The sequence below is a fragment of the Pelodiscus sinensis genome, chromosome 3 (genome assembly GCF_049634645.1).
Source record: "Pelodiscus sinensis isolate JC-2024 chromosome 3, ASM4963464v1, whole genome shotgun sequence".
In the NCBI taxonomy this organism is placed as follows: domain Eukaryota; kingdom Metazoa; phylum Chordata; order Testudines; family Trionychidae; genus Pelodiscus; species Pelodiscus sinensis.
In genome coordinates, this window is record NC_134713.1 from 25,566,091 (window position 1) to 25,590,949 (window position 24,859).

Genomic DNA, 24,859 nt, shown 5'->3' on the forward strand with positions numbered 1-24,859 from the left:
AGGAGATACAACAAACAGATGGAGAGATCACAAGGGAAAAGTGTGACAGCTGTGTACAATTTAATTGGTAATAACTAACTGAAGACAATGGAATTTCACAAGTTTCACCAACGACTCAACTAGAAGACACTGAGCTAACAGGGCACAGCATTCACAGCACACTAGCTGCCTGACCAAATGCTCAGAGAACATCAGTTCCTTTTAGTCAGTTGCTCACTGGCATAGAAAGATGCATTTGAGTGTTGAAGGGAGGTGGTTTTGATTATTAAAAAAAATAACACTGTAAAATGGAAAAAGGACATGGTAAAACAGCACTGAGAGCATCCATCTTTATCACCACCAACTCCATGAAGACTGCCTGAGATCTGAGATTCAAGCTGGACTCTTTCCTTCTCAAACCTCAGCCTCTATAATCAAAATTCCCCAGTCTGAATTAGGACCGGTTATCCCTGTCTCTTCCAACTGAGCCCTTGGTGAGATGTGTGAAGTTCCACTGTCTTCAATTAGTTATTACCAATTACATTTATTGAACCATATCCTGCATTCTGTTAGGCTACGTCTACACTGGCCCCTTTTCCGGAAGGGGCATGTTAATTTCAGAGATCGCAATAGGGAAATCCACGGAGGATTTAAATATCCCCCGCGGCATTTAAATAAAAATGTCCGCCGCTTTTTTCCGGCTTTTACAAAAGCCGGAAAAGAGCGTCTACACTGGCCCCGATCCTCCGGAAAAAGCGCCCTTTTCCGGGGGATCTTATTCCTACTTCCTTTGAATGCTTCCATCTCCTATCCAAAATGCTTCCATCTCCTATCCAAAGAATGAAGATGAGGGGACAACAGAAAAAAGGCTTCATTCCTTCCTCTTCACTCCTGTCTCCATGAGTTTGGCTTTGTTTTCCCCATTCTTGTCTGACTAAGCACCATCTTAAGGATTTTGGACTTTTCATTTAAAAATACCATGGTACCACAACGGGAAAGAAAACTTTGAAAGAAAGTTATCCATTTCCTGTGAAATGGAATTGACTTTAAAAAAACCTCCTAAACTACAGAATGTCCCAAAGGAAATGTATGTATTAACTTCAATAGAACTCCACCAATTAACATCAGCCAAGGAGCAGGATCATTTCTCTTCCTAATCTTTTTTCATGGTCTTTTTAAAAATATTTTTCATAGTCTTTTTTTTTTTTCATTTTTCCCATTTTTCTAATGGTTTTTTTTTTTCATTATACCCATCATAATGCAATGTCAGGCTTCTTTGTACAGCTTATCTACCTCTAAAGCCCATTGAAAAGGCAAGTAACGGAAATTCTGCTCTCTCACATTTTCTTCCAAGTGTCTAAGTTAGTAATAAGTAGCTTTGTAAGCTCTGCAAAGTTCACATTCAGTTAATGCATTAAAGGATTAAGCGCACATCCCACAAGGGGGAGAATAACTCCCCTACCTGTCTGTAGCAGGGAAGTGAGAAGATTGATGAGGACAAGAACTAGATAGGCCTCCTTCTGCTGGTACAGTGAGATGAGAGGATGGCCCTGTGCAATCTATAAGCTTACTGGATAGCACAATATATTGAAAGAGAAAAACTGGGTGTCATTATTCAAAATAAGTGCTAATTAACACAAGCTCATTAGGCACTTGAAGCCAATTTGAAAACAACACTGTACACCTCAAGTTTTCAAAACCTAAGCATTGCAATGAAGAAGCACAAAAGTAGCAGACAGTTCAAACCAGCCACCAGGACACTGCACAGGAATAAACTTCATTGGAACCTTACTAATGTGCAGAAAGAGAACTCAGCTGGCATTAACTGAACTGCTTTAAGGCTGTTCTTCAGGAGGAAGAAATGCATTGACACTTTGATTTTAATGTATACTCACCAACACTAAAGAATATTAAACAAGAAATGCATAAGGAATAAATGTATATAATATACTGTGGGTATTTGTGATTATTATATATAATGAACATTTTCAGCTATGTCTACACTGCCCCCTCTTGCGCAAAAAATATGCAAATGAGGCAAAGCGTAGAATATCGCCGTGCCTCATTTGCATAATGAATAAGGCTCCATTTTTGCGCAAGAGGCTTTTGTGCAAAAAGAAGCCATCTACATGGCTCCTTTTTGCGCAAAAAAAAACCCCTTTTGCGCAAGAGGGGGGTTTTGCACAAATAGGAGCCCAATTAATTATGCAAATGAGGCACGGCAATATTCCACGCTTTGCCTCATTTGTATACTTTTTAGACATAGCCTTCGTGCTATAGCCATCTTTTTAACTAAAGAAATATTTATAAATAGACAAAGGAAGCTTATTTTCTTGAATCATAAAGAATCTTGGTTTTTACATATTGAGGCCCAATCTTGTACATAAAAAACAAAATAAACTTAAGGCAAAATCCATTAAAGTCTTTCTACAATTTCTGCGCAGCATGGATTCAACTTTCACTGATCGTTCTACCAACCATATGGTAATTATACAAAACTATTGACATTAGTGTCACTACACAGGTGAGTAAGTGCTACAGGATTAGGTCATTTTCTCTGGGCAAATGAGTTTTTTTGTTGAGGGCAGCATGATTCCCAACTTCAAAGATCAAGCACAGGGTATGTGACCAGATTAAGGCAGCAAATATTCCAAGGTTCAAACACAGCAGAGTCCATATCTGAAAACTGGAAGTGAAAGTAGAGTTGCCATAAAGCTGTTAAATATTGTCTGAACTCACATGTAAGGAGAGACAAGATATTACCTAATCTATCTTTCATTAGACCAGCTTCTGTTTATCAGACAGACAAGCTTTCAACACACACAGAGCAGATGTGACCCTAGAAGTACCCTTCCCGGAACTGAAGAAGAGCTCAGTGTTGCTCAAACACTTCTCGCTTGTTTGTTAACCGAAGCTGGTTCAATAAAATATATTACTTCATTCACATTGTCTCTCTAATACCCTGGGGCCATAATTGCTACATCTATAGTACATCCTCAACGGCAGAAGGTAATCATTTAGTAGTTTCATAGTGATAATGCTTAACAGAACAAGACTCAAGGAGACAGCAAGTAAGGCTCAGTAAGGAAGGGAAGATTGTTTTTAGAAAACTATATGTTCTACTTCTGTATACTGTACCTCTTAAGCGGTGACCACTCTCCATCTGAATGGGGATATGGTGCAGATTGTGAAAGCATACTGGTTGCAGATGTATTTATCTCAGACTCTTCTTCACTAAAAACATCCGTCACCGATATCCTGAGCATAAACACACACAAAAACTGGGAGTTAAAATAATGCTTGAATATTACATTTCTTTATAACCTAGTTAATAAACAGAATAGTGCAGACATGTTATAGCAAGAAGCCACTTAGATGTTAGTATAAATGAAATTCTAGAAGAAAACAATTGACTGGCTTGCACCCTATAGTTCCACAGATGTCATCAGACTATTGCTATGTTTTATGGCAGGATTTTCCTGATCTTTTGCATTCAGCTTCTTTGGTTAAAACTCAATCTCAGCCGTGTGCGCTACTGAAGGGAAGCTGAAACCTGAAGAAGTTGATGGGGCCGGGGAAATGCAGGGCATTGAAGCGGGCAACAGCAACTTTTCTACCAGCTATTCTCACCCTCTGAATCAGGGGTGGGCAAAAGAGGCCTCTGCGGGCCAGATCCAGTTTGCCAAGCCAGTGGATCCAGCCCACGGCCCCCTGTTGCTCCCCTGCCCCCAGGCCAATCAAGATCTGGGAACAGGGAAGCGCACAAAGTCTCCTCCCACCACTAGGGATGCATGGTATCAGAGGGAACAGTTGGCTGTTTTAAAGCAACGCGTGGCTCTCTCTACGTGCCACACACCCCTGGCAGGATGGGGCAAGCGGCAAGAGACTTTATATGCTCCCTTGCCCCCAGATCCTAATTGGGCTAGGGACGGGCGGGCACGTGATGTCTTGTCCTGCTGCAATGCCTAGAGGGAACCATCAGCTGTTTTAAAATAGGTGGTCTCTGTGCAGCAGGAGGGGGTGCCAAAGACTTCATCTGTTTCCCCACCCTCAGGAAAATCAGGGTCTGAGGGTGGGGGAGCACAAGCAGTCTCCTGGCCCTGCCCCTTCCACCTGAGGCCACGCACTTTCCAGGGCAGTCCAGGGCCACTTTAGAAATTTGTGAAGTGGCCCCCTTTCAAAAATTATTGGCCACCCCTCCTCTGAATCCTCAATATCCCTTCAGTAGGAAGACTGTGGAGATGGGACTTCTGTGGGCAGAAGTAGAGGCATGGCAGGTTGGAAGTGTACACAATAAGAGGGGATAAATCCAAAGCACATTGCAACAGCCCCTCCTATTCTGCCCAATGTCATATCAGAGATGCACCCATGAGCTAATGTTGCTCTGAAACACAGGCTAGGGAGAGGGAAACAAAGAAGAGCCAACTGCAGAGCTGAACAAAGAGGACTCAGAGAGGATCCACAGAGGGGCTGGCTCACCATGTTTGTAGTTCCCGCATCTGTGGTGTATACACAATAATAACCCCAGTAATTAGTGGATCTGATCATTTGAATTAATCATCATGTTTTATCCACTGTGAGGACACAATATATAGGTAAAATTCCCTGCTGGCATAAATTAATGTAGGTGCACTTAAATCAATGGAGGAATGCCAATTTACACTAGCTGAGGCTCTGGTATCAATTAGACTCCTGTGCCTATGTATTTATCAGGGAGTGTAAGCCAAGCAAAACAGAGGTTTTCTCCATGCTAGTTTCAGATCAGAAGTCTAGTAATTTTGAGGGTTTGCTTATTCATTCAAAAGGAAATCTTTACACACATACCTAAAAACCTGAATCCTCTCTGTGCAATATGTGCCCAAAACATTTAATCCTTTCAATCTGACATTAGATCTGCATTATAATGATACCTCAAATTGTCCGCTGGCTCATTCTCTTCCTCAGAACTAATCTGCATAAGAAACATGTTTTCATCTTCTGATGTGTCTCCATTGTCTTCTCTTTTTAAACTGTCAAGTTTATGGGTAGATTTCCTCCTCCTTTTCCTTCTTTTCTTCACGGAACCACAAACTGAGGAACTTTCTATAGCAGACTGGGAAGCCAGACTGGTGATTGATACCTGTGAGGATCCAGAATCCAAGTTCCTCACCCTGTCTATCAAGTTCCTCTTCAGCTGTGATTCCATCAGAGCAGCTCCCTCTGATAGAATGGGGGATGTAGCAAGGTGGTAAGGAATAACCTCCTGAAGACAAAAACATCAAAACCAAGGGGTATATTATTTCCCTCCACAGTCAAAAATATAGGTCTAGTATTGTGCTGAATGGGCTCCATCTATTAATCAAATGGACTATCGAAACAACTCAGGCCTAGATTGTCCTTTCTCCATGTGGGCTTTCCTAAGGCTTTTCTATCTAGCTAATACTGGTCCGTGAGTGTCCCTACTCACTATCCAGTGGATAGGCCAGGAGCAGAAACCTAGGTCCCAACACCTTGGAGTTTTTGGGTAAGTAGCTCAGCACCTTCAGGCTTATTTCAAATGTTAACACATCAGAATACAGACATTGGGCTAGACTGTGCCAGGCCCCAGGAGTGGTACAAGAAGAGGCCTGAGAAGCCCCCTCCACACTATCTCACTCAGAGGAACAATTCTGTAGACTGCTTCCGTCAGGTGCCCCAGCAAGCTGTAGTCTCCCTGCAGGGCCAAAAGGAGGTTAGGAAGGGAGAAGGCAAGGTCAGACCCATCCAACAAAAGGCTCATGGAATACCCAGGTGCACAGAGGTGCATACACTGCCCCCCCCCCCCCCCCCCGAAGGAATGTTCACTTCCACACTCAGTTAGGGCTCTGCATTGTAACATAACTGTTCCTTTTGCTTGTCACACAAGGCTACTCCAACACAAATTAGGTGATTGCTTAAGCTCCAGATGAATGAGTGCTCTTCAGGCCCTTTGCACATCCCAGGGCAGAATTCATTGGAACCACTACTTCATAAGTGAAGACTTCTGGCCTAGTAATACCCCTTTTCTACCATGTGGAATGAATAATATGAACACTTTAAGCCCAAAAGTTTAAGACGTGCACTTTTGCATAAGCATAATGCTCAAAGCACACGCATAAATCAGAGATTTGTGCAACTAAAGGCCTACCCATATGCAAATCACTGGTTTGCTAGCATGCATTAGGTAATGTATTTGTGTACATTTATAGTATGCTAAAGCACACACAATTTTTCTGCATGTGCACTTTTGGGCCTAACATATTACTTTGACAATGGGCTGTACCAAGCTGTGAAAATTCAAACCTAAAATACTAATTTAATCAAGGATCAAACTCCTCTGTAAGAAAAAATGCACAACTGTCAGAATAAATCAGGGTATGTCTACACTACCACCCTAGTTCGAACTAGGGTGGTTAATGTAGTCAATCGAAGTTGCAAATGAAGCCCGGGATTTAAATATCCCGGGTTCATTGGCATCTTGCCGGGCGCTGCCATTTTTAAATCCCCGGTAGTTCGGACTCCATGCCTGCGGCTACACGCGGCACAGAGTAGGTAGTTCGAATTAGGTTTTCTAATTCGAACTACCGTTACTCCTCGTGGAACCCGTGTAGCCGCGGGCTTCATTTGCAACTTCGATTGACTACATTAACCACCCTAGTTCGAACTAGGGTGGCAGTGTAGACATACCCTCAGTTATACATACATTAGATAGAGCTGCATTTTAAACAAAAGCCATAAATGCAGAATCATTACCAGTGTATGTGCCAGAATTTTGACAAATGAAAATCATCTTTAGTTAGTACCTGTTCATTGTCCATTTCCTGTACAAAAAATGCTTCTCCATTGTCCCCTAGTTTCATGTGCAAATCAACAGATTCTCCATTAATTTCTATGTCAACCTTGGGAGAGAAATACAATAAAAATGAAGCAATTTTAAGAACAGAGGAACTGGCATACAAGTCCATCTAGTGTCCTAACATGAACCTGACATTGGTCACAAGCTTCAGAGGAAGGAGCAAGAAATATACAGTTCATAATTATGGGGAAAGCTGTCCATTGGGGCACTATCTTGCTAACTTCTATTAGTTAATGGTTGACTAGTATCCTGAATCATAAAGGTTTTTATCCCAGATTAAAAAAGTCCTCAGACACTCAAGTCTGTTTCCTGAGTAATTACAGTTAATTTAGAACCCAAAATGTGTGTAAGTAGTATAAATTATACTGCCAAATGCACTTTATCATGCATTTGTCACTGGTGGCTTTCATTTCACATGAAGCTGCCAGTTCAACTAGCTTTATTAGGTTCCTCTGAAGTCCCTCACAGACTCATCACCAAATGAAATTAATAGATAGCAGGTTTAAAACAAACAAAAGGAAGTTTTTCTTCATGTAGTGCATAGTCAACCTGTGGAACTCCTTGTCAGAGGAGACTGTGAAGACCAGGACTTTAGCAGGGTTCAAGAAAGAACTAGATCAATTCACAGAAGGTAGATTCATCAATACTTATTAGTCAGAATGGGTAGAAATGGTGTCTCTAGCCTCTGTTTGTCAGGGGCTGGAAATGGATGACTAGAGAGGGATCATGTGATCATTACCTGTTCTGTTCACTCCCACTCAGGCATCTGGCATTGGCCACTGTTGGAAGACAGGTTTCCTAGCTATATGGACTTTTGGTCTGACCCAGTATGGCTATTCTTATGTTTTTATGTTCCTCAAGCTTTGAATAACCTACATAATTTTGCAATCTGCAAACTTCATCATCTCACAATTCACATCTTTTCCCTAATCATTAATAAACAAAACAATGTACAGCAAGATCCTACTGCAAACCATGAGATGCTAATATTAACCTACGTCTGTATTGTCAACCTTATGCTATAAGGAAAAGGAATTTGGCAACAATTACAGAAAGTATTTCATCATGAGCATGTATAAATTATTATTTAACAAAAACTACAACAAAACTTTAAAATTTAGCAGTAATGAGAAGAATATGGATATGTACCTTCAGTTAAAATATTTGTCAATATGCCAACACAATCCTATAAATATTAGCAAGTTAAATAACATGAGCCATCATTGTATCTTGTGAAATTCCAAGTAAAAACCTAAATGTAGACATGGAAACTGTAGTTTCATTAAATACATTTGCCTAATTGTAGTTTGCCTGTAATTATTATGACAAGCTGTCTATATATTATCCATTAAAATTGTGCTATCAGTATCAACCATTTTAACTGAAACTTGAAAATACTATTTAGGATGTTGATAAAGAGTATCTAATGAAAGCTTTGATTGCTACACTATAGCATCTTCTGTACCTACATGCAACGAGTTCATATACTGAAAAAAAAAAAAAAAAACAAGAAAAAAGCAACAAGATTTCTGTTTTCTTACCACTTTCTCTCTAGAACGCAGAACCCCCATTTTCCCAAAGCGCACATGGAAAGGGGAACACTGAAGATTTCCATCTGGCTGACGTACAACAATTATATCAATACATCCAGATAGTGTGGCAGGATTTAACCCCTTGTAGAGCTCCTTCACGGTAACAAACACTTGGCCTGCTAGCTGCCCAACGTAATTCATGGTTTGTGCCTGGAAAGAAACAGACAGAAGATATATGTCAACAAAATCTAGGATACTGTCAAGACTTCTGAACAGTCCAGAAACCTTCAGATTCCACACGAGTTATTTTCATGTTGGGAGGGGAAAAAAAGATTTCACACAGAATGGGAATACCCTGTCTAATTTATTTACAATGGCTGTACTTTTGAAGAGAAAATAGAAGGCAAAAAACAAAGGGCAGATCATAACTCAGACAGTTATAACTACCAAAATTCTACAGAACAGATTGTTCTAAACCACAGCCAGATTTTGAAACTCTTCAACTCCCAAATATTTCTCCAATTGTACCTAACTTAACAAGCTTTTTGTTTGTTTGTTTCATATCCCTTCTCTACCACATTACTTATTTTGTTTTCAATACTGAGCCTGATTATGCTTGACCTGTGTAGCTGGATTGAGCAATCTTTCTTGGTACAGTAATTAATGTCATATCATACAAAAATATTGTTTTTACTAGGAAAATATAAAGTCATTCCACTCCAACCTCATTTTTAAAAAAGAGAGAGAAATTATGCCAACTATCTGTACTGCTTCTGTTAGAACTTCCCAATTGCTATCCTTCAGTTCTTTTTGTTCTGAACTATAACGTACAGGCAGATCTATACCTTGAGACAACATACAGCTACAAAGAAAATAAAAGCACTTAGCCAACTACCTGATCTCATTTTCAAACTGAAGAAACGTGAGCCTAATTCTAGGAGCTGCTGAGCATCATCTTGCTTTGACTCTAAGACATATTCAGCATTTTGCATTGCAGAACTGGTCTCCCAGTGAAGACACTTTTTCTGGTAGATTTTATGTCAAAAACAAATGGTTAGTTGTCATATTAAATATCTTGCTAATTACACTAGGCTGATCTAACGAAGCCACCACATCCTCATTTAAATGTATTCTAAAAATTCACTGCTCCCACTCTGCCCGCAATAACCTATACAATGAAATCTTTAAAAGGACCCATCATATAACTGACATCCTTTAAGGCCAAGTCTACACTACAGTGAAGATCAACGCTTCTGTGGTCAATCTTCCAGGGTTCGATTAGCGGATCTAGTGAAGTAGGGATGTAAGCTACTAATCTACTAGTCGACTATCCGATAAGCAAAAGCTTATCAGATAGCGGACACACTAGTTGACTAGTCACTTCCCCCTCCTCCTTGCTGCCTCTATCAGAAAGACAGAGATCCAGCTCCATGGGAGAGGATAGGGGCGCAGCGGCAGCGTTCCAACTCAGAAATGTACAAGAGCCTCAGCCAGCCCCTGCTGGCCCTGGGCTCCAAGTGGTGTTTCAATCTTTGAAATGCATAAGAGCCCATGCTGGGGCTCTTGTACATTTCAAAGGCAGAACACCATGGCACTTCTGCCTTTGAAATGTAGCAACAGCTAGGTGGCTCTTGCTACATGTCAAAGCAGAAGCACCCTTATCGACTAATCAAATAGTTCAACTATTCAATTAGTTGATTAATCTATTTTAACATACCAATAGCGAAGATCTGATAATTCAAAATTAGAGGGCACTAGTTTGTAAGAGTTAACTCACGATCAGCACTTTGGTTAACACCCCAACACTTAGTTATATTTATAGTGATTACAAGAATATGTTTATATTAAAGAGGAGCGATTCAAGAGGTAGTGAACAAGAATATCAGGGGAAAATGGTTACTTATAAAAACTAAAGTCATAACATGCTTTCTAAAGACTAAACTTAACTAATTTGCTATCTAACGAATATTATCTCATCTAAAGTTCTTTTCGCCATTTTAAACCAACTCTGGTTGAGACCACTTTTTCTGTCAGCTGTACATTTACTTCCTACTTAAAGGATGCCCAGGCATTTGAGTTCTCAAATATACTCAAGCAAACCTTTTATATGTGCTTCAGAGGGGTAGTTGAGTTAGTCTGTAACAGGAAAAACTTAAAAAACAGCAAATAGTCTAGTAGCACCTTAAAGACCAACAAAACATGTAGCTGGTATCATGAGCTTTCATGGGCAAAATCCACCTCTTCAGATGACTAGAGTATACGTCCAGAGCCAGGAATAAATAAGGAAGCAGGGAGGGGGTTAGGGTTATATGTGCCTTAGGATAAGGTTCTCTTCCTCTGCTGTGTTTCTCTAACTGTTAGTTTCTTTCAGAAGTTCTTTGTTACAATTTTTCATTTGCATTCAGGTCAGACTGGGGATAGAAGACCCATTGAGAATAAGAATACACTCAGTTTACTTGTAAACAGATGGATAAACATCTATGGTCTCAGAAAACCTATTTTTCTCCTTTGCTGGTGATCAATACTTTGGAATAGACTTCAATAACATATTTTCAGTATATATACACACATAACTCCTTACACAGTATCGGAACATACATTTCACAATGATATTGATTACCATTGTGACACCAGATTTCAACTGAGACCTTAATATTCTCTGGTGAACCAGAATCTGCCAAGCAGTCCCAAATGTTTTAACAGGTTATTGGATCAGAAATAGAGTTGTGTTGCTCAGAGATGTCCACAAAGATATTTTTGTTCATATCTGTACAGCACATAGCACACTGGAATCTGACTCAGAAATGGGGTCCCTAAACACCATAACAATACAAATAATAAACAACAGCTAATAATAATGTACACTGTCTCTTTAATAAGTAGGAATTCTTCACTAAATCAGTGTAATGCTATAAGAAGCCAAAACATGAGAACAGATCCTCAACTGGTATAAGCTGTCACAGCTCCACCCTGGTGTTATGACAATTCTAGCTAAGGTTCTGCCCATTGGTCTCAGTTATAAAATACATTTGGCCCCTCCAGACTCCATAAGTTACTCCTCATTCACACTAATATAACTGGATGGAGACATTTGCCCACACTATATCATTTTAAAACTTGAAATTTTGGTTTTAATTGCCAGTATCTTATTATTATTGATCTTTTTTTCCTGGGGTCAAAGAGTTCAATGCTGTTTGCATTATTAAACACTAGTTCCTTCCACAGTACTTTGTGGCATTCTTCTAAGGCTTATTCTTTGCCAAGAAAAAGTCTTAGAAGATTGTACGTTTTGGAAAAACTTCTGTTAAAAGCATGCAGAAGGAAAGACTATACTTCAGATGAAAATTCTTTGGATGAATATTTGCAAAATTAAGATTAATGCTGCATGTCTGAATATGAACCACAATAATGACTGATTTATTAGATGTGGGTAAATCATTACTCTAATTTTCAAAAATTGGATGTATCTCTCTTTGCTGTTGAAATACGAAACCTAAAACCTACACCCAAGATTTTGAGAAGAAACTAGTGCTTTTGGATGCTCCACTCAAGGCACTTTGAAAAATGAAACCTCATTTTTCAGAGGACGAGGACCCAGTACTTTCTGAGTATCAGGCTGTCTTTCAGGAATCTCAAAGATCCAAAAATGAAGGCAACTAAAATCACCATTCACTTTTGAAAATCTTGTCCTGTTGAGCTTTAGAGAGGGATCCAACTTCAGTACCTAGTGGTAAACATCCACTCCTGAGCAGATTCAATATACAGACTCTCAGCTCTCAGTTCATTCCTTGGGTTAAGCACTAAAAGAAACCCAAACCAGAAGCCCAGACCCAACCATTCTTGAGGAAAGAAAGGAGGGTCCAATGCTTAGAGCACCACCTTAGGGCCTAGGAAATATGGAATTAAGACGGATTCCCACAGGCTTCCTACATGACACTGGCCATGTGATTTAGCCTCTCTGTGCATTAGTTCCCCATCTCTAAAGTGGGAATTATAACACTTCCTACTTCATAGGACTGCTATGAAAATAAATACAGTGCATTAAAGATTGTGAAAACATTCATACATTATGGTGCTAGGAGTGCAACTGTTAAGAACGCAATCCTAGAAATGCTACTAGGTTCTTTCATAAGGAAAGAGAAGGATGAGAGCTCATTGATGAAGAGGCTGGTCATTTAAAGATCCTCCCAACTATGTAAAAATTTTTAACTCTTGATCATCATGAGGTATATTGTTTCCTCTGCCCTTAGTGGTGAAGGGGACACTAAGCAGCCTGAATCTGGATAGAGGCTGCCCAAGTTGAGTCACCTTCACACCCTCATTCCCCATTTCTTTGACACTGTAGAGGTCTCTGTAATAGCTCCACAAGAATTGGGATCCTGAGTGCACCACTAGATACAGATCAGTTCTCCAAATCCTTCCCCCTCCAAACACCTGGGTCTTCAGCAGATCAATGGGATCAATACAAGAAAAAGGGTCCCAAGCATTAGCCTGTACACAGGCTCAGGAAATAAGTCCACAACTGGTCATTCAAATAATCCAGGAAGGTATGAAAGGAAATTTTCCTTTGGAAATATGAAAACTGTTGTGAGAAGATGTTACAGAAGAGGAAAGACAATTAATGGCATGGTGGAAATTGGTAAATGTCACCCTAAACAAAGATCAAATGGTTTTACAAGCATATGTAGTAACTGTACACCCTAGCCTAACTATTGATATCCAGTGGTGCCTATGGGAATCAAGCTCACAAAAAATTTGATTATGTATTCCACTGATCATCATTCCTGGGCATATAAGGAAAACCAACAATGGAAAACCATTGACATGTTTCAGTGTGTGACCCATGACAATTTGGGATGTGTGAGAGGATCAAAAATTACTTGGAAGTTTAAACCACAACTGTATCCCAATGTAACACCTGTAACCTTAGCTATGAATATGACTATGATAAGAAAATTGTTAATCCATCCTATGTTACATTCACAGTATATTGCACAGACAGGAGAAAAAAAATACATGTTGAAGTTCAGCATAATAATGCAGAAATTACTCTCATACTAAAAACTATTCCGGATGCAGGACATCACTGCTGGCAGGAAACTCTATGGCTGCAGCTAGACTGGCAAGTTTTTCCGCAAAAGCACACGCTTTTGCGCGAAAACTTGCCAGCTGTCTACACCGGCCGCTTGATTTTGCGCAAAAACACTGACGTTCTACTATCCGAAATCAGTGCTTCTTGCGCAAATGCTTTGATGTTCCGGTTCGGGCAAAAGCCCTTTTCCGGAAATGTTTTTGTGCAAGATGGCCAGTGTAGACAGCTAAAAACTGTTTTGTGCAAAAAAGCCCTGATGGTGAAAATGGCGATCGGGGCTTTCTTGCGCAAAACCGCATCTAGATTGGCACGGGCGCTTTTCCGCAAAAAGTGCTTTTGCGGAAAAGCGTCCGTACCAATCTAGACGCTCTTTTCTGCAAATGCTTTTAACGGAAAAGCTTTTCTGTTGAAAGCTTTTGCGGAAAATCATGCCAGTCTAGACGTAGCCAACCAGGTTGGTCACCTTCTGCAACAGGTGTGCTAAATATAATGGTTCACCCCATTGTGGTGATCACTGGAATCCAATTGGCTTTGTTAGTGAGTATAATCGCTTTGGCTTGCTGGGTGAAGAGAACTGTTCGAAGGATACAGGAAGCTAGCATGCAAAGTCAAATGAGGCCCTTAATAATATGTAAGAGGCAAGACCAAGTTCAGCCAGTCTGAGTATTGGACTCCTGAAATAGTAATGACAGCTTTGGTAAAAGCATCATTAAGAGGGGACTGTAACAATATGTTTTTTTCTGAAACCATGTTGGAAGGCCTGTAGCTATATTGGAATGCCTTAACTAAAGCCTTCTTCTGTAGCCAGAGTGGAGAGCAGCAGCCATTAGCTGTAAAGCCTGGAGTCACATACTCACATTCCATCTAAATTGCATTAAAGTCGTGTCACACGAGACTGTGAGAAGGAGGCTGTGTCTTAATAGCACCCACTGTGACCAAATATGAAACAGATATCAAGATGGGAAAGGAAAACTTAATTAACTGCATTTCGTCTGGCAAGAAACTGCTTATCAATAGTTGAGGTTCTGGAATCCTCATTCTATGATTATTGTCCTCACTTTCCTATTGTCTGTGAGATCTAGGTCTGGTTTGTAACTGTTTCAGCTATTCCAGGACGAGGAAAGCAGCAAAGGACAAAGAAACAAGTAGCAAAAAAGCTGAAGAGTTGGGATAGATTGAATACCTGTGCAATATACAGGATCCCCCAAGCAAACAACTTCGGCCTTGACAGATGACAAATGATATGCTCACTGGGACAGGGACTGCAGTAAACTTCCTGGTATTGCCACAAGGAAGAAGAAGAAAATTCTCTTATTCTTCATTTGGGTGGATGGCAGCAGGAAACTCCACCTGTCTGAGGTCATGGATCACTCACCTACTCAGAAATAGCCTTTGTAGGCCATGATGATATAACTTTATAATCGCCAAGTATGGTATGCCTGACTTAAAACTATGACTCTCATTGCCTATATGGCAAATAAAAGAAGCTGGTTTGGACTATTCTGTAAATAAAGTTAAGCAAGAAAAAAAAAAAACCAAGGAAGGTTGGGATAGTATAAATAGGGTTCATCTGTATCATATTTTAATCACACACTTATTAGTAGGATTTCCAGGTGTCCGGTACTGACCCAGACAGTCCAGTATTTTCGCCTCGTGTCCAGTAAAAAAATTTAGAAAATACAGGACACCTAAAATGTCCGGTATTTTCTGATTTTTTTTCCCTGCCAGGAGGCAAAAATACCAGACACCTGGCAACCCTACACACACTCAGCAACTGGGCCCAGCCCCCGCCCCTTTCCCTTCTTACCTGGTTTATCAGAGAAGCTGACTTCTGGCTCCAATCAAGAAAACAAGACGGCCACCAGCAAAAAGCCTGCAGACTTTTCCTAAAGGGGCCATGCTGTTTTAATGCTGTTTTATTTTGGGTCCTTTTTTTTTTTTTTTTCTTCACTTAACAACTTTGGTCATAAGAACATAATGTCACCCCCTTTTTTGTTCCTCAACAGAATTTCTTCCCCGGTGTTTTTTTTTGGGGGGAGTGGGGGAGTGTTTCGGTATTTTTGGTGAAATGATCTGGCAACCCTACTTATTAGCCAGAGCCAGTACCAAAGGCCAACCCAGCGTGGTCCAGAAGCTGTAGCCCAGGAGAAAAATCAGGCTCTCCAGCCAGGTGCACCAGGTCCCTGAGCAGGAGGGGAGGGAATAGGAGGCGAGGGTGAGTGGCTCCGCACTCCCAAAGGGATGAGGCTGGAGGAGCTGTCAGCATGCCCTGGAGCATGACAGGTCCCCTTCCTCCCCCACAGCCCTTAGAGACACTGGAAGCGTGCTGCACAGTGCTCTGGCGGCAATTTAAAGGGCTCCAGGTGCTGCCCAAAGAATGAGAAGACCCTGAGCGAGTTGCCCTTTTTGCTCCCCCTCTTCATCAGGCCACCTCCTAGCTGCTGAAACATGCCCCTATCACCCACATACTTGTGTTGTATTTAACTACCTAGTAACCTGACTTCTGTTAATGTGCTACACTAGATTGCCAGGTGGCCAGTTTTTTTACCAGAAAGTCCAGTTGAAAAGGGGACTGGCAGGGAAATCAAAAGTCCAGTTACCTCGGAGTGGGGGGAGATGCCAGATCATTAGCCTGTCCCAGCTGCAGATCAGAGGGAGTCCAGCTTGGGAGAGTGGTGGAGCCCAGGCAGGGGAGGAGGGGATGTGAGCAATGGGGGTGTAACCAACAATTTGAAAAGTAGCAACCCTTGGCCCTACCATGAGTTTTCAAATAACAGAGATATTCTGAAGCCCAACCCTGGTGAAGTCTCAGTTCACTTCTGCATCTTCATGTTTGAAATTCAAGCACATATCAAACAAGAATGTCTTTGTTTAAATACTTGTATTTCTTTATCTTACCCAATAGGCCATTGTAAAGCAGCCAATTACCTTGTACTGAATTGCCATGGCTTTCAACATCTGTCACTCTAAAAGCCTAGAAAGTCTTTCAGTTTGAAATGTTTCATACAAAATGCAGTATTATGTTTAGATGTGTATAAAAGCACTTTAAACCAAAAAGAGACAGATCACTCAAAGTGAAGACTGGAAGTTTGCTAGTAATGAATCCTCATGTGCAAAAGCAGGAAGGACAGCAAGTGGTTAGTATGCTAGCCTGGGAATGGAGCAACCCAGGTTCAACTGCCTCCATTACCGCAGGGGCCATAAGCACTTAGAAAACTGAGACACAGAGAGACTATCAATATGCACTTTTCCCTTTCTCGTCACAAGAGTGTTGTGAGGATAAATTCAGTACAGATTCTGAGCTGTTCAGACACTTTACCAATGGGGTTAGAATAAATGCAACAAAGACAGCAAAGAACAAATTGATACATAAAATTAAAAAGGTTTAAAATAACTGGAGAAAATACAGCAGGCTATTTTTTGGCACTGACCCAGGCTCTTCCACTGAAATCACAGGAGATTTAGGTAAATAAATCAATGCAGAATGGATTGGACCTCCATGGTCTGCCACCCTCAGGACTGGAGCTGTCCTGAACCAGGAAATTTGCGGAATCAGGGGAGGTCAGTACTTCCTTATTCGCTGTAGGGATGTTAAATATCAGTTAACTGAACAGTCAAGTAACCTCATGAAATTGTATTGGTTAGTAGACTATTCTGTAGTACCTGGGGCGGGGCCAGCAGCCACTGTATCAGAGGCAGCAGCATGGGGTGCCAGGTGGGAGCTGGTCTATGATGGGAGCCAGTTTAAAAACCAGCTCCCCTCACAGACCAACTGCCTGTTGCCCTGTGCTGCTGCTTATGAGAAAGAGGCAGCAGCCCGTCTAAGGAGCATCTGAGCCATAAACTGAGCTGGGTTGCCTGCCCACCTGGCTCTTAATACACTTTAAATGCAGAGCTGAAATGGGGGTAGGTCCTGGACACAGCATGAGCCAGGAATGAACCAGGCTACCTGCCCGCCCAGCTCCTAATACACTTTGAACACAGAGCTGCAGCAGAGGTAGGTCTTGGACCCGTTGCAAGCCAGGACTGAGCCAGGCTGCTGGCCAGCCTGCTAAAAAATGTACTGGCAGGGAGAGGGAAATGAGCGTAGCCTGTAGCATTAACCTACAAGCTTTTGTTTATTGGTTAATCAACTATATACTATTATATTCCTAGTTGGCTGCTCCGCTCCTGGGCTGCTCTCTCGCGGGCTCCCTGCCCTGGTGTTGACCCTGCTAATGGTGGCCTGGCATGGGCTCCCCATCTACTGTCTGCACACTGCCCCAAGATCTCCCCAAGTTCCTGTCCGGTACAGCCTAGCCACTGCCGGCCACACTGCCACTCTGTGTTCCTCACGGTTCCTGGGCTGGGTCCACCTTGCTACCACCAGCCCCACAGCCATGGGGGGGTTCCACAGCCAGGACTGCCAAGCCACACTGTGCCGCTGCTAGGGCTACCCCCGCTGCTGCTAGGAATTCCCTGGGGTTCCCTAGCCCGGGCCATGAGCCTCTGCCAGCCCAGTTTCAGCCACGGGTTCCATGGCCGGGACTGCCCAATCCGGCCCCGTTGCCATCAGGGGTATCCTGGGGTTCCAAGTCAGGGTGCGGGGGGGGGGGGGAGAGAGGAGAGGGGATCTCTGAGCAAAGCTGCCTGCCATCAGAAGCCCCACTGCAGCTGGAATTCCCCAGCTTCCTGGCCCAGATGATGCCAGGGGTTCCTTGATAGGGGTGTGAGCTCCCCGAGCCATCACCCTCGTTCAGCTGCTGTTGGCCCAGCAGGACTCCCCAGCCCACATTCTCTCCGCTGGCTCCTGCTCCCACCTCTGCAGCTCTTTGGTCCAGCAAGAACCATGGCCCTACCAGACCATGGATGTTGCCAGACCAGAGTGTCCCGGATTTGGGAGGTTCAACCTGTACATGGATTCAAAAACAGTGGAATATTCAACTCTATGTGGTTATATTTTCAGCTGTTCTGATAATCATTTTATGTGTATATGCAAATATATGTGTGTAAGATATATGAAATGAGCCTAGGATCAAATTCTATTTATCTTCCTACCAACACAATGTCATACTGAAGTGAATGGGGTATTTTCATGAATCAAGAAAGCAAATATTGGCATGAAGACTACACCTGGACTAATACCATGAAGATCTTATCTTAAAACAAAGCTATTATAGATTTAATGTTCCATTGCTCTTATTTTTCCTCAGGCTTATCTTTGAGATTGTCAAATAAATTTAAAATGAAAACCAAATAAAAACTAGTTCACAGCAAAATTATCTCCAGGAATTATACCAGTTTTAAAGCAAGCAGAAATTTTTATGAGACTTTATAATGGAAATGCTGACAATGACAAATCCTTATCTACAGCTGCTTAAAAGTTGTTGCTATATATTTTCTGACATGGTAGTAAAAACAAGCAAACAAACAAAAAACCCAGAACAAACTGGTTAAGGGGTCTGCTGGTAGGTCAATGAGTTTGCATGTGAAAGAGAAAAACTGACCCCAAATCATAGCAGTTAAGGTTTAGAACACACCAACTGTGAATACATCATCTTGGTTACCTAAATATTATTGGACAGGCTGCTACATAATGCAGCTGACAATACTGTCTTATAATAAAAAAATAATTCACACAAAATATACATTCTTCAAAACACAAAATAAATTCTTCACACTGAAGCAGTCTCAAATATGAGGGTGAATATAATGATGCTTATATAAAACCTTATATTAAAGCACATCATGAAAGTTTAAATCCTCATCTGAAAAGCAAGGCAGATATATCACTCAAAACAACTGCTAGCTTTTACAGATGGAAAACAATATGAAACAAAAATTAAAGTTCAGTTTTCACATAAAATTCTACTATAACCTGCTATTTCTCTGCAACCTTAAATTTCTACCTGGCCTAGTCATCCCCCTTTCTTTTCCCCTCTCAGATAAATGTGGGATGTAGTCTCATGGCAGTAATACAGCATGTTTCATCAGTAGATCTTCAGGACATGTAAATGCATATAAGAAAAATGAAGTACAGAGGGGTGAAGGGATTTGCCCAATGTCACAGTCTGTAGCAGAGTTGTGAACAGATGCCACATCTCCAAACTCCTACGTTCCTGTTCATCTTACAAGACCACAGATGCCCAGACAGGTGATAGGCGGAGGGGTGAGGGTGGGGGTGGAGAGGTATACTCCTCTGGGAATAGACAACTAAAGAGAGAGAGAGAGACCGACCCTCAGGAAAAGAGTATTTCTCATCCTAGCTCTTTGGGGATCTGGCAGGGCTCTTTCCAAAGCCTAGCACTGATGGCTCACGCAAACCAATTTAAAATTAAATACCCAGATGAACCTGAAAACAGAATTTAGCTGGAGAAAAAAAAAGGCTATATTATTTATTCACCAGAATTATTTAATTTATTACTAAAACAATTAAGAGAAAAGGCTGATGCTCCCAGCAGTTCAGACGTTCCAAGGCACTGATCTGAATCCAAGCAGGTAAAAGAAGGGACCCCAATGTCATTGCACCCCATGCCAGAGAGGATGGAAAGCCTGAAGATGATGCCAGCTTAAAGCTCAGGACTTCAATGGATATTGGTCACATATCCAAAGCAGTGAAAAACCCAGCTGTTTCTTTCACATTGTTTCCCCCTCCAAAATCCTCCTTGTTTTATAAACTCCACAATTTCTCCTTTTATTGATTCCCCCTGCCACCCAAAATAGAAAACATCAACAGTTCCCAGGACCAGAGGAAACCAAAACTGCATCAATCAATCAATCACACACACACACACACACACACACACACCATTCTCCTCTAGGGCTAAGAAGCAGTAGGGGAGATTATCAAAAGGAAGCTCTGTGTAAACTCCAAAGCTTGTCTCTTTCACTAACAGAAGTTAGTCCAATAACGGATATTATCCAGCAACTCACCTTATCTCTCCGCAAGGAAGCTCAGTTACTTGCTGCCTCGTCCTGGCCTTTGTGTGTAAACACTCTGCTGCAGAGATTGTCACTGGCTGCCTGGTGCCCGCCCAAGAGGAGGGACCACAGGATACAGACGTGGATAGGAAGGGGGAAGGAAAGGAAAATCAGGAGAGACTAGAAACTGCAGCCTTCAGCCTCTACTGCCGCAGACCTATCAAGTGTCAGTTGCTTGGGGCCTCTAAGGTTCTGACTGTCCCCAACACCCCACCCACTGCCGTATGCAATCTAGCTATAGGGCCTGATTATTAAAGAGACAGGACACAGAGTTCAGTGTGGCACCAAAGCTAGTCTCGCAGACTGACAGAAGCAGGGCCAATAAAAGATATTACCTCACTCACCTGGTCTACACCCACTGACATCAGCAGGAATTAAAATAATGCAGCACCTCATAGGGCAGAGGTACTCAGCATCCCACCGGATAAGGTCTTTGGTGGCTGATCCAAGGCTCCCTTTAGTCAATTACTCTTGTCATTGATTTGATAGGTTTTGGATCAGGCTCTAAGTAAGGAAACTCCACTTCCTTGGAGTTTTAATGTTCACTCAGGGGTGTGGGGTTTTGTTTTTTTAATTCTCACAATTCAGTGCAGACAGATCTCAGCGTGTGCGATGCACTTAAAATTTGCCTGCCCCGTGGAAAAGTCCTGCCGAATTTAATGGGATGGATTCAGTAGGGTGCATTAGAAACGACAGAGGTCTAACGACATTACTCTGAAACCCTATTCTATGCAGTCACCTGGGGGCGGGAGGGAGAGAAACATGGGATCTAATTGTATAAGCTGGCCCCACACAAAAATAAAGAAGAGGAAAAAGCCCAAATTACAGTTCACTTTTACCTGACACTCCTGGGAGGACCAGCCCCCTAAAAAAGCAGCTACTAAATAAACAGGCCGGGGTTTTAATAGGTGGGGGGGGGGGGGGAATGTAGCTCTAGATCACAAACCAAGGGGGCACTTGAAAGGAAAGGATTGCTAAATGGGAAGGAGTATTGGCCTTTGCAAATGCGGCTGCTCATCACATGGCCTCCCTGCAGCAAATCCCCCAGTGACCGATTAAGGTCTCGATCCTGTCAGCCTTCCACGCACGGGACTTGGTCTGGGAATAGCGAGAGAAAAGGTGGGAGGCGACAGCTTTTACTGGACACGATCTGGAGTTACCCAGCGCTCTCCGAGGGACTGCGTGCTGGGGGTGGGGGTGGGAAGGGGCAGACAGCCTGGAAGCGGGCCACGCTGTAGTTTCTCCACGACGCTTCCCGTTTGGAGGGAGCAGCGCGTAGCCGCGGCCCCCGCCGCCCTTTGTCTCACACACGCACTCATGGCTCACAGGGGCCGCCGTCTGGGATCCCCCTGGCGGGGCCCTCGCTTCCCAGCTTGCCTCCGCCTATTGCATTGTGACTCAGCGCTAGGAGGCGGAGAGCTGAGGTGATCCCGCCAGCCAATGGCGAGGCTGCCTGAGCTCAGCCCAACGCAGCTGGTGGGAGTCAGAAAATCAGCCCGGGCTAGGGGGTTGGCTTGTTGTTTCCATGAGGTTATTTGCGGGCACGTGTCATAAACGGACTGATCCCGAGCAGATATGGCGGGGAAGGGGATCCAATAGAGCTAAAACCTGCAGCCAGTGGCATGGCTTAGCCAGAGAGTACACGTATTTCGGACAACGGATGACTGTTTCAGTGGGGCAGGTGGGGGGTGAGTAGGGGTACCTGATCTGTATTCACTGATCTCTCTCGCCTGAGCAGCATTCAGCAATAAAACCATGGCCACCTCCTTTCCTAGCATGATTTCAGTGAGACCGATCCATGCATCTGTCCTAGCTTCTGTGGCACTTTTCGCCAGGGAGACCCTTTCAGTAGGAGAGCTGCTCGCAGCCCAGGGAGTGTTCCCTCCTCGCCTTTGATAAGTGCAGCTTCATAGCTCTGAGATGGGAAGATGGAAATCATGCCAGGAGTCGGTGCTCAGAAGGAGGCACGGCAGGAACACAAGCCAGACAGTTCAGATGAAGCCGAGAGGACAGACAGGACGGGACAGAGGGGGAGTGAAGGGTCACAAAGAAGATTGCATGTCTGAGAGAAGAGTAAAGGAAAAGGGAGATGGGGAGGGGAGAGAGAGAGAAGAGCCGCCCCTCCCCATTGTGCCTGCATCCTCCTGCCCTGGTTGTCACCCTGGGTGATTTAAAATGGCCTGGGGGGGGGGGGGGGCACTGTCACCACTGGCAGCATAGTGATGAGCTATGCTGCTACTGGCAACGTCCTGTGACTCCTGGGGGGGGAGGGGAGGTCTCTATACACTGCTCCGGAGTCCTGTACACGGATACCCCCAGTACTTCCAGGAGCTGCTGCCAGAGGGGGGTGCCACATGTAAGCATGGCATCCCCATTTCCTCCCTGGGCCCATACCCACCCTTCTGCCCCCAAACTTCCTCCCAGAGCCTGCCCCACAAACCCCTGCCCCATCCCAGAGCATGCATCCAGCCCCCAAACTCCCTCCCAAAGCTTTAGGCAGGTGTGGGGGGCAGGAGTTTGAGTAGGGCAGGATGTGGGCTCTCAGCCCTGGTCTACACAAAATAAATTATTTCAAAATAATAAGTGGAGTGTCCACACTACCAAGCCTGGTATTTAAAAATAAGGGGCTGGTTATTTCAAAATAATAACTCTTGCTTTCCACTTATTTCAAAATAGTTCTTTCAGAATAGCAGTTGTGTGGACGCGCCACTGCTGCTATTTTGATATAACTACTTCCCAGAGTCATTCAATGCTCTAAGTTGCTCTTAGTCAAGGCTCTAAGTCGAGGTAGCACATCCACTTTAAGGGAGCCTGCTCGGTACTCTTATACATTTCAAAGCAGGCACCTGCATGCAGCCTGGAATCAGCGTGACTTCCTGCTAGCCACCAGCTGTACACGGAATTCCGCACTCCTCCTTTGAAATGTACAAGAGCCCCTCAAAGGAGTGCGGAAGTGCTTATTGACTAGTCAATGGAAATTCCATCGACTACTTGACTAGTCAATTAACCGCATTTTAACATCCCTACTTCCTATTCAGACTCATTCTGCTGGTGTCAGATTTGCATATGAATTCACTTTGAAGCCTGTTTTTTATTTTTATTTTATATATTTTTGCTTGAGGATGGCAACTTTAAAGTCTGTAACTCTGTGTCCAGAGAGGTTAAAATGTTCTCCCCACTAGTTTTTATGTTACTATTCTTGCTGTCTGATTTGTGTCCATTCATTCTGTTGTGTAGACAGTTCCATTTTGGCAGAATGTTATTACTGGCATATCACATTAAGGCTACGTCTAGATTACATTCCTTTTTCGTAAAAGGGATGCAAATTAGACGTATCGCAATTGCTAATGAAGCGGGGATTTAAATCTCCCCCACTTCATTAGCATAAAAATGGCTGCCGCTTTTTTTCGGCTCGGAACTTTGCCGGAAAAAAGCGCCAGTCTAAACGTGGATCTTTCGGAAAATAAAGCCTTTTCCGAAAGATCCCTTATCCCTTATTTTAAGCGAAATCCCTTATTTTAAGAGGGATAAGGGATCTTTTGGAAAAGGCTTTATTTTCCAAAAGATCCACGTCTAGACTGGCGCTTTTTTCCGGCAAAGCTCCGAGCCGAAAAAAAGCAGCAGACATTTTTATGCTAATGAAGTGGGGGAGATTTAAATCCCCTCTTCATTAGCAATTGCGATACGTCTAATTTGCATCCCTTTTATGAAAAGGGGATGCAATCTAGACGTAGCCTAAATATGCAGGTGAACGAGCCTTTGATGGTATGGCTGCATCCTATGGTGGTGTCACTAGGGAAGATGTGTGGACAGACTTGGCAACGGGGTTTGGTACAAGGATTTTGGGTTAGTACAGGGTGAACCTTCTTGGTCCAGCACCCTCAAAACCTGACTGGTCCTAGATGAGGGATTTTGCTGGACCAAGGGAGATCATTGCTGGCCCCACGCTCTGCCCGGCTGTCCCACCCAGCTTCTCAGCTCCCCCAGGAGTCCAGCTGGGTCATGCCAGACTTTCTGCCCCCACCCATGACTTCCTCTTAGTCTAGTTGGGCAATGTGCTGGCCTTCCTGGTTCTTCCCCTCCCAACCCAGCTGAACCAGGTGCCAGGCCCCCCAGCTCCCCTGGGCTGCCCAGCAGGATCACATGAGCTGGGTTTCCTGGCTTCCACTCTCCCCATTCTCCCCCCCTCCTCAGTTCATGGCCCAGCTGGGCTCCCACCCCTCACTCCCCATTCAGCCCAGCTGGGTCATGCACTGGGCTCCTGAACTCCCACCCTACCTCTCCACAGCGCACTGGGCTCCCAAGCCCCCTCACTTCCCTGAAGTGTGCTGGGACTCTCTGATCCCAGTAAAATAACAGGGCTACATCTACACTGGCATGATTTTGCGCAAATACTTTTAACGCAAGAGTTTTTGCGTTAAAGTATTTGCACAAGAGAGCATC

The 24,859-nt window shown here is 43.2% G+C and overlaps 1 protein-coding gene across 9 annotated transcripts in view; it reads right to left on the minus strand.

Moving 5' to 3' along the window:
- LPIN1 (lipin 1) overlaps positions 1 to 24,859 on the minus strand; it is a 135,191-nt gene that overhangs the window by 41,568 nt on the left and 68,764 nt on the right. For 3 of the 9 annotated variants that reach the window (XM_075923491.1, XM_006138553.4, XM_075923487.1), the window contains exons 3-7: positions 8,374 to 8,574; positions 6,780 to 6,875; positions 4,890 to 5,221; positions 3,118 to 3,237; positions 1,442 to 1,549 (exon numbers count right to left, since the gene is read on the minus strand). In XM_075923491.1, coding sequence (XP_075779606.1) covers positions 1,442 to 1,549; positions 3,118 to 3,237; positions 4,890 to 5,221; positions 6,780 to 6,875; positions 8,374 to 8,574 — 857 coding nt within the window. Of the gene's footprint in view, positions 1 to 1,441; positions 1,550 to 3,117; positions 3,238 to 4,889; positions 5,222 to 6,779; positions 6,876 to 8,373; positions 8,575 to 9,259; positions 9,390 to 20,368; positions 20,681 to 20,760; positions 21,751 to 22,118; positions 22,556 to 24,859 lie in introns of those variants that run through there. The other 6 variants (XM_075923490.1, XM_075923489.1, XM_025179201.2 and 3 more) reach the window with 6 other exon arrangements.